This window comes from Mirounga angustirostris, unplaced genomic scaffold, assembly GCF_029215605.1.
Source record: "Mirounga angustirostris isolate CCGP_5_RB_7025 unplaced genomic scaffold, mMirAng1.0.hap1 SCAF_15, whole genome shotgun sequence".
Taxonomy (NCBI): domain Eukaryota; kingdom Metazoa; phylum Chordata; class Mammalia; order Carnivora; family Phocidae; genus Mirounga; species Mirounga angustirostris.
The window spans coordinates 93,564,280-93,580,016 of record NW_026991723.1 but is presented as its reverse complement, the minus strand read 5'-3'; the positions used below and the strand labels follow the sequence as shown (position 1 = coordinate 93,580,016).

At 55.3% G+C, this 15,737-nt stretch overlaps 3 protein-coding genes across 10 annotated transcripts in view; 2 read left to right on the top strand and 1 right to left on the bottom strand.

The window, feature by feature from the left end:
• The first annotated feature begins 1,455 nt into the window (after positions 1-1,455).
• DPH7 (diphthamide biosynthesis 7) lies at positions 1,456-12,220 on the top strand. Of its 4 annotated transcripts, XM_064579061.1 has the most exons (10): positions 1,649-1,709; positions 2,573-2,741; positions 2,836-2,969; positions 3,363-3,450; positions 4,962-5,053; positions 5,464-5,636; positions 8,513-8,582; positions 8,706-8,771; positions 9,031-9,203; positions 11,688-12,220. In XM_064579061.1, the coding sequence occupies exons 3-10, from the start codon at positions 2,962-2,964 to the stop codon at positions 12,140-12,142; spliced, it is 1,125 nt and encodes a 374-aa protein (XP_064435131.1). In that variant the 5' UTR covers positions 1,649-1,709; positions 2,573-2,741; positions 2,836-2,961; the 3' UTR covers positions 12,143-12,220. The 4 variants fall into 4 exon arrangements, with proteins under 4 accessions (XP_064435133.1, XP_064435130.1, XP_045739570.1 ...); XM_064579060.1 differs by having other exon boundaries at positions 1,567-2,741; XM_045883614.3 differs by lacking the exon at positions 2,573-2,741 and having other exon boundaries at positions 1,570-1,709.
• A 1,325-nt stretch (positions 12,221-13,545) lies between these two features.
• MRPL41 (mitochondrial ribosomal protein L41) lies at positions 13,546-14,464 on the bottom strand. The gene has a single exon (XM_045882054.3). The coding sequence runs from the start codon at positions 14,348-14,350 to the stop codon at positions 13,943-13,945; it is 408 nt and encodes a 135-aa protein (XP_045738010.1). The 5' UTR covers positions 14,351-14,464; the 3' UTR covers positions 13,546-13,942.
• Positions 14,465-14,583: 119 nt separating this feature from the next.
• PNPLA7 (patatin like phospholipase domain containing 7) overlaps positions 14,584-15,737 on the top strand; it is a 64,559-nt gene continuing 63,405 nt past the window's right edge. Inside the window, exon 1 of one of the 5 annotated variants that reach the window (XM_045883610.3) lies at positions 14,584-14,660. The gene's annotated coding sequence lies outside the window, so the exon portion shown is untranslated. Of the gene's footprint in view, positions 14,737-15,737 lie in introns of all 5 variants that reach the window. The other 4 variants (XM_045883609.3, XM_045883611.3, XM_064579051.1 and 1 more) reach the window with 4 other exon arrangements.

The following is a 15,737-nucleotide window of genomic DNA, read 5'->3' as shown; positions in this document are numbered from 1 at the left end:
GCGCATCAGGCACCCCCAGCTGGCCCTGGCTCCTTTCTCTGCTGTCCTGGCAGGCGGGTCTTTGCGTCCACTGGTGCGCCGCACTTCTCGCCGTACCCGCAGCCCCCCTGGGATGGACGTGAGGGACAGAGGGCAGGCATGGCCAGCCCCTTTGGACCCGACCCTGGACTTGGCTCCCTGAAGGTGTAGGCCCTTTACTCACCCCCACTTCTATTCCCCGTTTTCTCCTCTCCCTCCCCTTTCTAAGAGCCCAGCTCTTCTGCGATTGCATCTGGATACTCCGCTGTCCCTCCAGACCCGCGTGGGGCCCGCTGAGGTCCGCCGGCCGGCAGGAGGCGCAGGAGCCCGGCCTCACGCGAGGCGGCAACGGCGGCCGGAAGTCCCGCCCCCGGTGCCCCGGAAAAGGGAGGGAGGAGATTGCGGAAGTAAAAGGGACCGGCCTGGAACTTCGTTTTCTCCTCACTGAGGCTCCGACCCCGACCCCCCGGTGGCACCGCCGACCTCAGCCCCGACCCCGTTCTCACCGCCGACCTCAGCCCCGCCCGCGACCCCCGCTCTCAGCGCCGACCTCAGCCCCTGCCCCGACCCCCGGTGTCACCGCCGACCTCAGCCCCGGCCCCGATCCCCGGTGTCACCGCCGACCTCAGCCCCGGCCCCGACCCCCACCCTCACCGCCGACCTCAGCCCCGGCCCCGATCCCCGGTGTCACCGCCGACCTCAGCCCCTGCCCCGACCCCCGGTGTCACCGCCGACCTCAGCCCCGGCCCCGACCCCCGGTGTCACCGCCGACCTCAGCCCCCGGCCCCGACCCCCACCCTCACCGCCGACCTCAGCCCCGGCCCCGATCCCCGGTGTCACCGCCGACCTCAGCCCCTGCCCCGACCCCCGGTGTCACCGCCGACCTCAGCCCCGGCCCCGACCCCCGGTGTCACCGCCGACCTCAGCCCCCGGCCCCGACCCCCACCCTCACCGCCGACCTCAGCCCCGGCCCCGATCCCCGGTGTCACCGCCGACCTCAGCCCCTGCCCCGACCCCCGGTGTCACCGCCGACCTCAGCCCCGGCCCCGACCCCCGGTGTCACCGCCGACCTCAGCCCCGGCCCCGACCCCCGGTGTCACCGCCGACCTCAGCCCCCGGCCCCGACCCCCACCCTCACCGCCGACCTCAGCCCCGGCCCCGATCCCCGGTGTCACCGCCGACCTCAGCCCCGGCCCCGACCCCGCTCTCAACCTGGCCTCGCCACCCCCGCTTCGCCACCGGGTCTCCGCTGGGTCCTCGTCTGACTCCTGGGAGACGGGAAGTCGCGTCCGGCTGTTGCAGGCGGTGGACACGGAGTACACCGCGGACTCGGTGGAGTGGTGCCCGCTGGAAGGCTGCAGGCACTTGTTGGCCTGCGGCACCTACCAGCTGCGGAAGCCGGAGGAGCAGCCCACCGACCCTGAGAGCGAGGTGTGCGGTGCCCTTCTGGCCTTAGGCGGTCTTGACCGCGGCTCTCTGGGTCTGCGCCCCCCGAATGGCGTCTCGAGCAGCAAAAGCGCCGCTCCTCTTTCAGGCGAGGTCTCGGGAAGGGCGGGAAAATACTGCAGACGGGCAGAGCCCACCACAAATGTTGAGGCATGTCTGGCCTGCAGTGGGGAAGGCTGGAAGAGAAAAGTCTGTGTGGACTCACACGGGAGATGAAGATGTGACGTTGGTCTTGTGGTCAGAAGGTAGGTTAGAATGGGCATCTTTTTTTAAAGTTTATTCAGGTAAGTAATCTCTACACCCAACATCATGCTGGAACTCACAGCCTTAAGAGCAAGAGCCCCATTCTCTACCAACTGAGCCAGCCAGGCGATTGGAATGGGAATCTTGAGTACCTTATATGCAGGTGTGGCTCAAGTTTATGGATGAAGCCTAGAATAAAGAAAAAATGGGAATTGGAAGGAGCTATACCTAATCTCTCGAAGGCATCTATTCAGACGCAAACCAGGACACTTAAAAGAATGAGAACTGGCACTCCAGCAACAGGTCTAGGTCAGGACCTTTCAGGGCAACTGGGTCTTGTGGCAACCCTACCATAGCTGGTCCCTATTAGCCCGCTTAGAAGGAGCATTCTAGGGCGCCTGGGTGGCTCAGTCGGTTAAGCGACTGCCTTCGGCTCAGGTCATGATCCTGGAGTCCCGGGATCGAGTCCCGCATCGGGCTCCCTGCTCGGCGGGGAGTCTGCTTCTCCCTCTGACCCTATCCCCTCTCATGCTCTCTCTATCTCATTCTCTCTCTCAAATAAATAAATAAAATCTTAAAAAAAAAAAAAAAGAAGGAGCATTCTAGGGGCATCTGGCTGGCTCAGTTGGTAGAGCTCGGAACTCTTGATCTCAGGGTTGTGAGTTTGAGCCCCACATTGGGTGTAGAGGTTATTTATATAAAACTTCAAAAAAAGGGAGCATACTATGCTGAGCCCAGCAGAGTTTATCTGCCTGCCCACTAATAGTATAACAAGAGAAGAGACATTTCTCCAGCTCAGAAAATCAGGGATATTGCTTCCAGGTAGAGTTCCAGAGTCTTGTTTTGTTTTGTTTTGTTTTTTAAGATTTTATTTATTTGAGAGAGAGAACGAGCAGGGGGAAGGACAGAGAGAGAAGCAGACTCCCCGCTGCGCAGGGAGCCTGACACGGGGCTCAATCCCAGGACCCGGAAGTCATGACCCGAGCTGAAGGCAGAGGCTTCACCTACTGAGCCACCAGAGTCCCGGAGTCTTGGCAAGCCTTTTCTTTCCCTTGATTCCTTTTCCCATCCCTTGGGTCCCTCGGTATCTATTAGGGTAATCAGAGAATACATCTGAATTTTTTGTAGAGTGGACTGGACGTTGATGAGCCTCAAGTCCGTTTAGGTCGTCTCTACTTGTATAGTTTCTATGAGGACAGCCCTGCTTGCCCCCTGCTTGAGATCCAAAGAAGAGATACTTCTGCAATCCTGGACATGAAATGGTATAATGTTGATAACAATTCCTCTTGTCTGGAATTTGTCAAGAGTATCCATTCATTTAATCAGGGAGCCTGATGCCTGTCAGCATTCAATAAGATGGGGAAATGTCTGAACTTTTTCATTTCCTTATTGTTCTGCCCACCTGTTGGCACTTGGAGGGTACAGTAGACTTGGGCTCCTTTCATTTGTCAGTTTCCAAGTCCTAGGGTTGGTATGAGTCTGGGAAGTGATGCTCGTTTTCTGATTGATAAGCTGGGGAATCTTGGAACAGAATTGTAGGCTACAACCTGGTTTTGGAGCTGAAATTTAAATAATAAGTTACTGAGGTGCATAATGCTCTCCTGTGCTCTGGGTGTATCCTGTGTTCTGACTGGCATATGAATTCTCTCCCTCAGGTGCCACATCCCGGTGGCCGGCCGTGCCCTCTTAGGTGTGGCAGATGCTGGTGGGTCCATAGAGCTACTCTGCTTGGTGGGATCTGAGGTCAGTGACTAGGACCAGGAGTTGTCCTAGTGGGGGGCGGAAAGAATCTGAGTGGAGAGGGTTTGGGCATGAGGCGGTGCTGCTACAAACCTTTTTGTAACATGATTTCTGTTCAATGGCAAACTTTATCATAAAACATCCTAATCTAGCATGCAGTCTATTTTAAATTATTGGGTTCTGCATCTAACTCTGAGAAGAAGTCACCTATGTGTCACCAGTGGAAGGGCTGAAGTGACAGGGTATTTTTTTTTTTTAAAGATTTAGATACTTTTAATCTTTTTTTTAAATTTATTTATTCATTTGAGACACAGAGATACAGAGAAAGAGAGAGAAAGCATGAGCAGGGAGAGAGGCAGAGTGAGAGGAAGAAGCAGGCTCCTCGCTGAGCCAGGAGCCCGATGTGGGGCTCGATCCCAGGACCCTGGGATCATGACCTGACCTGAAGGCAGATGCTTAACCATCTGAGCCACCCAGGCGCCCCAAGTGACAGGGTATTCATTCACCTGTCAGTGGATCTGAAAGTTCTTTACGGAAAGCCTGGACCAGCATTCTTAGGTTCATGATGCTGGGGCCAAGAATAGCAACGAATCCTCTGTGTGAAAGTGGTATTTGTCACCCATAATTAGGAAGGCGTATGTTTCCCATGTGGCTTTCGCAGAGCATTTGGTATTGATCAGTACCACGTGTTTGCAAAATGACTGCATCTGATTGTTGAAGGATCGGGAGAACTGGGAAGTCCTGTAGTCGAGGGAAGTCAACAGCCCACAAGACCAAGCCCTCACTCGGTGGGAGGGACACACATTAATGCAGGTGTGTGGGACTGGAGCAAGTCCCCTTGCTGTTGGAGTCATGGCAGCTGAGGGCTTGTGTGTAAAGGGCCTTGCTGCAGCCCTGTCTGAGGAATGAGGGAGGGATAATCTGGGGAAGACTGTGGGCCCACGAACCAGGTTCTGGCAAGAGCAGATAGCCTGCAGAGAGACCCTGAGGAGGCAGCCTGCTAGGAGCCTTTTGAGAGTGTTAAGCACTGTCCAGCTTGCCTAGGTAATAAAGAAACTTAAATGTATCTTAGAAAAGAGAAACAGCGTTTAATGGCTAGTTGTGGCTTCTGAAACGGAAACTAGGGGAAAGATCCCGTTGTCGCTGTCCCTGAAGACAGAGTGTCCCAGCATCCCTTGAGGCGGGGAGACGTGGGGAGTGTGCGCCAGTGGTGCTTCCTGGAGCCCATGTAGGTGGTGGGGTTGTGTCTAGGAGTGCGTGGACAGCGAGGGGTTCTGAAAAGCAGACCCACTTCCACTCAGGTCACATGTGTGGGAAAGTCCTCCTGCAGGTGTGTGAGCTCCTGGAGAGCAGGGGCCAGGCCCCCAGTGTCCTCAATCTGTGATGAATCAAGGACTAACACACTTTGTTCATCTAGTAGTAGATGAGGGAATCATGGCCACCTGAGCTAGAGGAATCGCCTTTCCAGGGTTCTGGGCTGTTTCCCTTTGATAGGGCTCTTTTCTCTCCAGTAGAATGCTTACACACTGCAGCCAGTTTCCAGCTGTGCCCTGGGGAAGCAGTGTCTGGCCCTGTCTCTGGATTGGTCCACCGGGAAAGCTGAAAGGTAGGGGCCGGCGTTGGTGAGGGACCCCAAGTCTTTCCTCTGAGAAGTCTTTCGTCTCTTCACGCAAGAGAGGATTGAAACCCTGCACCAGCCTTGACTGTGGCTTCCCAGGCCTGGGAATATCACTACCAGTCCTAATCTAGAAAGAAAACATTCCGACTTTTCAGATAAAAGGGATGGTGTTTTCATCAAGAGAAGCTGACATGGGTTTATTTTGACAAGCGAAGTGGTAGTTTTGGTTTCTGCCAGATGCCCAAACGTCTTAAAGGGCAAGTCCATGGACCAGGTCCATGGAGAACCTCTCTCTTGACATGTATTGGAGTGTCACCAGTCGGGAGCCAGAAGAGGGTGATGAGTTTGGGTCAATGAATAAATTCAGCTGGGTTTCTCCATTGGTTCCCTGTGTCTAGGGCCAGTGACCAGCCCTTGAAAATCATTAGCAGCGACTCCAAGGGGCAGCTGCACCTGCTAGAGGTGAATGAGGCGGGGCCAGCACTGCAGGAGGTGGCCACGTGGCATGCCCATCACTTTGAGGCCTGGGTTGCTGCCTTCAATTACTGGCAGACAGAAATCGTTTATTCAGGTTGGTACTTCTCCGCTGGGTGTCGGCCCCGTGAGGGAGGGAGGGGGCAAGTGTGGCACGGCAGGGCCAGGACTCCGGGCGTGTCGGGATCTTGACCCTTTGTGGAGACAGAAGCTGTAGTTGGTACTCGCTGCTTACCTGTTGAGGCTTTGCGGGGTCTTGGGTAGCGCTGACCACAGTGTTGGAGCCGCGGGAGCCCTGTCTCCTGCCACTCTTGGCACCTGGTCCCTCGCTCCTGCTGTGAGAAATCCAGAATTCCCGCATTTCCCGCTGCTGTTTCTGTGTCCAGTATCGACTTTGTCATGTAGGATTTCAGGCTCGTCTCCTCCCGTTTTGGATACAGGTTACCTTCCCGAAGAGAAGATAGGGTTGATTTCCTGATATTGTGAGTGGTATGTATTGTGGGTGCTGAAGTGAGAATGAGAAATTACTAGAACTAGAGGTTGCAGGAGCCAGGTAGCTGTGGTCGGCCTCTCTTGGCCAAGTGGGGAGGACTCATGGGACATGGGAGGCGGGAGGTGGGGGCATTGGCCCCTGAGAAAAAGCAGAAGGGTTGCTGCTGGATTTGCAGAGAGGCAGAGAAAAGATCTGACCCTGGTTTCCTTCTGCATCCAGTTGCTGGTAGTGTGCTAAGCTCCACAGTGAGCGGTGAGGCCAGGGACATTCTGTTGGACTGTAGGGCGCTGCATGGTCTCCCCCTTTCTGCCAGAACCGCTCTCACTCAGCTCCTCAGTGGCCTGATCCAGAGAGCACCCTCTCAGCAACATTCCCATGCTGACCCCGTCCTGGCGCCGTCTTTTCCTTGGGTTACCCTGGACTTTTCCTCTTCTTTCTGATTGCTCTTCATTCTACTTTGCTGGCTCCTTCCCTCTGCTTGAAAGTGTTCGTGTCCTCTGGGGCCTCTCTCTGGTGCTCTTCTCTCTCTGCATTGTTGCTCTCCTGACTTCAGCTACGGTCTCTGTCTTCCAGAAACAACTGCATTTTGGTTACTTAAGCAGACCTCTCTCTCTCCCTCTTTCTTTGTGTGTGTCTCTCTCTCTCTTTCTTTCTCTCTCTCTCTTTCAAAGAAATTTTTCTTATTTATTTTAAGTGATCTCTACACCCAGGGTGGGGCTCAAACTCACGACCCTGAGAGTTGCATGCTCTTCTGACTGAGCCAGTGAGGCACCCCAAGATTTAATTTTTTTAGGTCTTCTCGTTCTTGGATTATACTACCTTGAGGCTTAGCTAATTCAGAGCAAGGGTATTGTGGGGGCTATGATTTAATAATTCAGCACCAACTCGTTTATTCAATGAATGTTTATGGAGCATCTACTATGTGCCATGCACTGTTCTAGGTGCTTGAGATTCATGAGTGAACAAGACAGACAAAAGTCCCTGCTTCCACTGAGCTTACATTGAGAGATGGGCAGCGGTCATGGAGCACAGCATATAATGAGTGAACAGAGGGCACAGTAGCTCAGAGGTGATAAGTGCTTTGGGAAGAAGAAAGGTAGACCAGGGTTGGGGGACTGGGGTGGGGGCAGGGGCAGGCTGTCCTGTTACAGAGCATGGTCACTGTAGACAGAGGCCTAGGGCAGGAGTGAGCCTGCTTCACGAGGAGAGCAGCAGGACCAGAATGGTGGGAGGGGTGGCAGAACAGAAGCAGGTGAGATCAGGCCACAGGAAGGACTTTGGCTTTTGCTCAGAATGAAATAGGAACAATAGCAGGATGTTGAGCAGAGGGATGACATTTTCTGACTTACATCATAGAATTGAAGGGGATCTGCTTCGCTAATGTGTTGAGTAGAGACTGCAAGGAGGTGGGGGCAGAGCCTGGAGACCTGCCATGCGGGTGGGGGCAAAAGGGCCTCAGACCAAGTTGGGAGTAGTGCACACAAGGGAAAAGGGGTAGGACTCTGGATGTATGTGTGCAGGTGGGTGAACGTGGGTGTGAGACGGGAGGGAACAGCGTGTAAAGAAGCCACAACCAGGTTTCTCTGTAACTGAGCCACAGGACCGCAGCTCGTGTTGGGGCGCCCCTGCAGGCCTCGTGCTGGCTCTGCTGGTCTGCTTACTTGTAGGTCACGTTCATGCCGTAGCCCTTCTGTCTGTCACAGGGACCTGCGGCGTGCTCAGTAACACCTGTTGGATGGGCAGGTAGTTGAATGGAAGGTGGGTAGGTGGTGGGCAGGTGGGTATATGGAAGCACAGACGGTTGAGTGGATGGATGGGTGGAGTGGTCAGACCCAGGTGTTTTTCTTTTGCTCCTCTTCATCCTCCCTGTGGGTCCTGCTTTTCAGCCTTGCTCCCCTTCCTTCAAGATAGCCACCAGCACCCTGTATCTTGTTGTTGCTTTTCTTCAAAGACTGTGCATTATGGTGCCAGCTTCCCCCTTCTTCCTATTTTTTCAGTTCCCCAAGACAAGCAGGGGTCCTCTTTACTGTAAGGTTACAAAGGGCACTTCCCTTTAAAACACATGGGGGTGTGCTGAAGGTTCCAGAAACTTAAGAAGTGCTCATGTTTGCTGCCTTCTGCATGCAATTCTGGTTCAGAGTTCTTTGATATGGCAACTTTGGTTTGCGGCAGCCAGGAGCATTGATTGCTGGAGTCTAAAGAGGAGCCCCGTTAGCCATGTTGTGACCTGGAAATTCTTTCCCTAACTTCTTGGGCTTCCCTTTTATTCCTGTAGCCTGAGCCCCCCAGCCTTTCCTGTCTTCCCCACGGGGGCCCTCTCCAAGTCTGAAGACACAGTTCTAGCACAGGGCTCTTCTGCCTGGTGGCAACCTGAAATCACCCAGGAAAAGTCATCCACAGGGATTGCCCCACGGGCAGAAATTCCCTCCCTGAGGAGTGGCTGCCTGCTGTTGTCAGTGGATCTTTCTGTTCCCACGCAGGTGGGGACGACGCCCTTCTGAAAGGCTGGGACACCAGGACACCGGGCACATCTGTGTTCACTAGCGAGAGGTAGATTATCAAGGGCTAGCCCTCGGCATGTAACACCAACCCTCCTGTCCCTCCTCCGTGGACTTTCCACTGGAGACGTGCCCCTGCGTGGGAGCTTGCTCAGGCCTTGACTTTTGCCTACAGACACTCCATGGGTGTGTGCAGCATCCAGAGTAGTCCCCATCGGGAGCACATCTTGGCCACAGGAAGGTGAGTCCCTTAGGGTTGGGTCACAGGGGTCTGTCTTCCATCTTTCACTTCCTTTTCTCATGTTGACCGTTGCAATGTTGTTGAATTGGACCAACTCTTACACCAGAGTGTGGCTATCTGGGCTTGGGGGAAGGGACTTTGTCCTATAGAGGGATGAGTGGTATGGGTTTCTCCAGGAGTGTCCCCTGCCACCTGGGGGCCGTGGGGGAAAAGTGGGCATTGGTTTTCCTGCGTGATCCCTGTGCTCGGTGGGTTTCAGCTATGATGAGCATGTTCTGCTGTGGGACACTCGGAGCATGAAGCAGCCATTCGCAGACATGCCCACGCAGGGCGGAGTGTGGAGGCTCAAGTGGCACCCTTTCCACCATCACCTGCTCCTGGCAGCGTGCATGCACAGTGGCTTTAAGATCTTCAACTGCCAAAAGGCGATAGGTGAGTAGGGGCCCCTTGGCAGCCAGGCCTGGGGTGGGGGTTCCCAGTTTTCCTGTTCCCTTGCTCTGCACGTCCCCAGGCTCACACCGCCATCTCACCAAGGCCCGTAACTGGGCCAGCCTCGAGCCTCAGTCTGCAGCACTCTGCTCCTTAGCCATGGGTCTTACCTGACCAGCTCAGTTCTTCTGATACCTCCTGCCATTCAGATGTTCTCTGCCCTCTTAGGACTCTGCTCCAGAAGCATTCCAGAGCTGTCCTTGGCCCACCTCCTGCCACGTCTTCCTGCCTGTGCAGTGTGGTGGTCTGCGTGCTCTCATGTTCCCAACATGCTTCAGCTCTCTTCCCCTTGCTCCCTTGCTCACTCTGGGCAGCTCCCAGCACTGGTCAGACCCAGTTCCACTTGGGCCTGAGCCACACAAGGGGGTTGGAGGGAAAGAGTAACCCTGTGGGGTCTCACTTTAGGTTGATGTTACAGTGGGTCCTTGGAGTTGCCAGGCAAACCGTGGCCTTTCTCCTGCCAGCCATTCTTTACTGTCAGAACTTTTTCACATTTTCTTCTCTCTTCTCAAGCCGCCAATGCCCCCTTTCCCTCCTCGTTCTGTTTGTGATCCCCCTCCCTCCTTGTCCATACAAAGAAGTGAGTAGAGACACCACCTGGCCAGAGTGGCTCTGAAGCCCAGTCTCCTCTGCGTGGGGCTGCGCTCCGGGCTTCCTGTTTTGTGTTTTCAGTTCCTCCAACTGTTGCGCATCCGTTCTGGTAGTGACGCGAACATGCAGTTCTCAGCTGGAAGCCTTGTGAGATCTTGCGTGTTAATGTGGGTATTTACAGTAAGAAGTTGCCCTCTGAGCACTGCTTTTGCTGCATTCCATTAGTTTTGGGGTGTGGTATGTTTTCGTTCATCTCCAGTACTTTCTAATTTCCCTTGTGATTTCTTCTTTGACTCGTTAGTTATTTATGAGTGTGTTGTTTCATTCCACATTTTTGTGACTGGCCTAAATTTCTTTGTTACTGATTTCTAATTTTATTCCTTCATGGATTCCTTTTAAGTTATTGAGACTTGTATTGTCGGTTCGTGTGTGGGGGTCAGTCCCAGAGAGCGTTCCGTGTGCTCTTCAGAAGAGTTTGCTCTATGGCCCCGGGCAGAGAGCTCTGCAGATTCTGTTCACGTGCTCTGTTGGTTTTCTGTCTGGTTGTTCATTATTTTTTTATTAAAAAAAAAAATATATATATATATATATACAGATGTGTAAATATGTATATATATTTTTACAATTTTTTTAAAGATTTTATTTATTTATTTGTTAGAGAGGGGGAACACAAGCAGGGGGAGTGGGAGAGGGAGAAGCAGGCTTCCCACTGAGCAGGGAGCCTGATGTGGGGCTCGATCCCCCATGATCCCTGGGATCAGGACCTGAGCCGAAGGCAGGTGCTTAACGACTGAGCCACCCAGGCGCCCCATTACCATTTTTTCTACGTTTTAAAATTAGCATTCTTTTATAAGGAAGAGCTTTCTTTTCTCCCATAAATCTGTATTTATTAATTGTCCATACAGATTCATGGCTTTTATGTTACTCAGTGGGCCATAAGGTGTTATTGTCATTACTCATTATAATGTTCACATCATCCTAGGGCTTTCTCATGAAAACCCCCTGAAGCCGTCTCCTGTGTGTGCCACATGTCCCTACTGATTTTTGAGTACTTCCCTCGATTTTTGGCCACCAGGCCTTCCAGCTGGTGACAGTTTTCTAAGTCCACACCCCAGGTCACTGGCCACTAGTTTCCTGTAGCTGCTCTCGCCATCCTTGGCCTTGCCCTGGACCCTAGACTATCTCAGGTTTGGCAACACCTTGTCATTTCTTTCTCTGGTTGAATGTTGCTTTCAAACTTTTTATAGCTAGACCTCTTTCCAGTCCTGCCCTCCAGCCTCAAAGTTGCCATAGCAACTCACCATAAGGAAAATGCTTAAACTCTTTAGTGACTCCTTTCCAAGCTCAAACCCAGACTTTATGGAGCATGCAGAACTCTACACGATTGTCACCCTCCAGACATGTGTCGCCACTCCCTGATGGCATTTCAGCCACGGGCACTTGTGGTTGCCCAGATGTGTCCTGTTCTATCTCTATACTTCACACATGCTTGTTCTCTGTTTCTCATGCATCCCTGTTGCTCCCATCTGGCTACCTCCTTTGTCCTTTGCTTTGAAGTCTTCACTAAGAGACTTTTGCCAAGTCCTCCAGCTTGGAAAGGCACCCTCGCCCACGTGCTTCTGTAGCTGATTTCTCCCTCAGGCGCACATGCGGTGCACTCCCTGCAAGTGAAGGTCTGTTTTCTTCTCATCCGTCCACATCCCAAGGGTCCCTTTGTGTGACACACAGTGGTTGCTGACTCTGCTTTTAGCAGAGTCTCCCTTTGACAGTGGGCAGGGGCCATTGGTTGGAAGTGATGAGATCAACCCTGGGTAACGTCGCATGTTCTCATTCCAGAGGAGAAGCAGGAAGCCTGCACAGTCTCTGTGTCCCATATGTTGCCCAGTTCACTGGTGTATGGAGCTGACTGGTCCTGGCTCTACTTCGGCCATCTGTCACAGACCCACCAGCTGTGCTGCTTAGGGGCCTTTCCCGACAGCAACTTAGGAGCCAAAGCCTCACAGCTCTACAGCCTGAACGCTGTACGTCAGTCACCGGCAGCCTCTTCTCATCGTCTAGCAGAGGATGAGGAAGAGGGTCATTCCAAACTTCAGAGCAGCAGCAGACCAAAGACGCCTCTCCATCCACTCACAGAGGACATGACGAAGAGCGGCAGCTGGTACCACGCTGCAGGGCCCAAGGTCTGTGACTGTGACCTCTCTCTGGAAGCAGCGAGCTTGGACGTTGACCTCCTAGCTACTTGCTCCTTTTATGATCACGTTCTTCACCTCTGGAAGTGGGAGAGCAGCTGAGCTAGGGAAGAGTTTGGTTGAAGTCATAAAGACCATTTCCACAAATAAAACCCAGAGTGTGACTCTGAACTGCCCTCAGACCATCTCCTTGAGAGTCTTCCTGTACGCCACAGGTGACCGTATAGGGCTCAGTGCACCTTACGGGCTCTACAGGGTGAACAAAGCAGCTCTTGGCTTTCTAAATAAACCTTATCTGCTGCGGCAAGTGGTGACTCTGCCTGATAGCAAGGAGTCTGCTATTGTGGGTGTGGAAGGGTCTTGGTTCCCAGCTCAAACTTCCCAGTTTCTTGTGTGCATAGGGACATTCGGCTCTTTGTACTCATTTAAATGAGCTAAATGAAAGTGTGTGTTTTTTTTTTTTTAAGATTTCATTTATTTGAGAGAAGAGAGAGAACGCAAACAGGGAGGGTCAGAGGGAGAGGGAACAGACTCCCCACTGAGCAGGGAGCCCCACGCAGATCTCAATCCCAGGACCCCAAGATCATGACCTGAGCTGAAGGCAGACGCGTCACCGACTGAGCCCCAACAATAGTTTTTTATTTTTTTTTTGAAGATTTTATTTATGTTTCAACAGAGGGAGAGAAACAGCGAGAGAAGGAACACAAGCAGGGGGAGTGGGAGAGGGAGAAGCAGGCTTCCCGCCGAGCAGGGAGCCCGATGCGGGGCTGGATCCCAGGAGCCTGGGATCATGGCCTGAGCCGAAGGCAGACCCTTCACCGACTGAGCCCCCAGGTGCCCTGAAAGTGTGCTTTTCCTTAAAGCTACTTAACAATAGTTTTACATGCACATTTAAAAAGATCACCTCATCATGGCACCAGATGTGCTTATCAGTCTCCTATGCTGATAAACAAAGGGAAGTGTACACACATTGAGTTGCCTTATCGGTCATAAACTTGAAATAGGTTAGTGTGGTGGACTGATCCCTCCTCCCCCTTGCAGCTTTAGTACCTGAGTGGCTTCCAAAGCCTGGACACGGAGTAGCTTGAACACATAACTGAATTTGTGACTCATGTGACTCCCACAGACTTCATTCTTGTCTCTGTGGAAGAAACACGTTGAAGTGCAGGCCAGTGTGGAGTCTGGCAAATCTTCAGTAGGTACTAATCTCGTAAGCAGTTGGTTCAGAGGCAGAACACACGCACAGTTCTTTAAGATCTTATTTCTTTGAGAGAGTGTGTGTGCAAGAACAAAGGGGGCAGGCAGAGGGAGAAGCAGACACCCCTGCTGAGCAGGGAGCCCAAGCAGGACTCCGGCCCCAAACCCCAAGACTATGAACTGGGCTGAAGGCAGACACGTAATGGACTGAGCCACCCAGACATCCCAGAAAACACACTTCTATTTTTTGCTTTCTTTTCTGATGAAATATAGGGCAGCGCACGGAAGAAACTACTGTGCTAAAATGATCGATTCCCAGCTAATGGCGCATTTATTTCAACAGAATTTGAACCCTCCTTTAGAGTAACGGTATTTAACATAAAAGCCAGATATTAGGCAGAACACAGAAGACCAGAGAGGCTGTGCACAGAAACAGGCGAACCCAAGGGGGAGAGACCAGGTTACTGGAGGTCTGCCCCCAAAGCAGCCGCGAAGCACGTGCTCGTTGGCTTCGGGGGTGAAGAGTGTGCGCTGTCGCGCGGCACCGCGTGCCCCGTGCGTTCTCCTCCTCCTGCGAGCCGAGCCGTGTGTTCTCGCCCAACAGCGGGCGGTCGGGGGGCGACGGCTGCCGGCCTCGCGGGAGTGGGTCTCCAGGGTTCCGCCTCGGTCCCGCCACCTCACGAGGACCACAGGCCAAAGCCGCCCCTAGCGCGGGAAGTTCTTGGGGTGCAGCTGGAAGAGCTTGCCTTCCTGGGTGGGCTCGAAGCCGTACTTCTCCAGCCGCGCCGGGTCCAAGGCGCCGGCCCGGAAGTCCTTCTCGACGGCAGGCGCCACCGCCTCGCGGAACAGCTGTCGGGCCGTCAGGGGCGTGTCCGCGCCCGCCGGCGCGCGGTAGTTCACGTAGGGCTTGAGCCTGAAGCCGGCCAGCTCGGGCACCACCAGCTCCGGGACCATCTCCTTGATCTGCACGAACTTCCCGTCGCGGCCGTGGACGCCGGTTCCCTTGGCGCCGCGGCCCTTGTAGAAGGTGCGCGGGCCCCGCTTACTGGTCCACCTGCTCATGCGGTCGGCGCCCCGCACCACGACGCGAGCGGCCCCGCTCAGGAGGCCCATGCTGACCGCGCGCCACGCGGACGCTGTCGCACACAGCTCCACGCGCCGCGATCAGCCGCGCCGCCCTCCGCTTCCGGCGCCCCCGGCGGCTTCCGGCGGTCAGCCCGGCTTCCGGCGCCACCCGGCGGCTTCCGGCGCCCCCGGCGGCTTCCGGCGGTCAGCCCGGCTTCCGGCGCCACCCGGCGGCTTCCGGCGCCACCCGGCCTCCGCGCCGCAGCAAGAGCAGCTCCGATTGGCGGCGCTGCGTCCAATGCACAGCCTCGGCCCTGCGAGTGGGCGGGACGTCCGGGCCCGGCCAGTGCGCTGGGAGGTGCGACGTCCGCGGCGGGGCGGCGGGGCGGCGGGGGTGGTGGCGGGGGCGCGGGCGGCGGGAGCGCGCGGTCCCGGTGAGTCACCGCAGAGCGCCCCGAGATGGCGGTGCCCTGGGCCTGGCCCTGTGAGGCGGGGTAGCCGTCAACGCCCCCAACCCCTGCCGGGACGCACCCTGCCCCGCAGGCCCTGCCGGCCCTGCGCCGCGTGGTGGGAGGCGGGTCCCCCGGACGTGAGCCACCAGTCCCAGCCCCGACGCCCGTCGACCCCGAGCCCCCAGCTCCGAGGTTCCCCGACCCTGAGCCCCAGCCCTGACGCCTGTCGACCCCCAGCCCCCAACCCAGACACGACCGCGAGCCCCCCAGCCTCGCTGTCCCCAAACCCAAACCCCCTAACTCCGATGCCCCTTGGCCCCGACACCCGTCAGCCCTGGCTCTCCAACCCCCGACGTCGGCCAGCCCCAACGCTGTCAACCCCGAGGTTACACCGACAGCCCCCAACCTGGACGGCCACTAACCCCGATGCCTCCCTAACCTGCCGCTTCCCAGCCTTGCAGCCCCCTGCTTCCCACTTCGTCTGGCTCTGCTGTCCCAGGCGGAGAAGCAATGACTTCCACTTTTGTGTCCCTAGCGGGTGCTGGGGGCCGTGAGCTCTGCCCCATTTCAGACACTCAGGGATGGGATGTGCGGGGAGACTGCCTGGTCAGGGCACTAGCCCTTCAGGAGACTCATCTGAGAAGGAGGGGTTTTCCATGTGGGTGGCAGAGGACGCAGGAGCAAATGCACTATGACCCTGCATGTGCCTTCTGCGTCCTGACTTCTCTGGATGGCGTTTTGGGAGAGAAGAGCCTTGCTGCTGCTTTTCTAAGGGGCCTGGGAGCCACAGGGTGAAAGCCCCAGACCTGGCTCCTCCCCACTAGACAGGGGCAAGGTGCACCAGCTCCCCAAGTTCATCCTCCTCCACCTGACACACCCACCTTGAGGACTCAACCCCGCTGGATAGGAACCCCCCTGAGGCAGGCCACTAGGGTGTCTCAGTTCCCTGCGGGGCCCCGTGCGCCCCTACCCCGCCCCCAGCC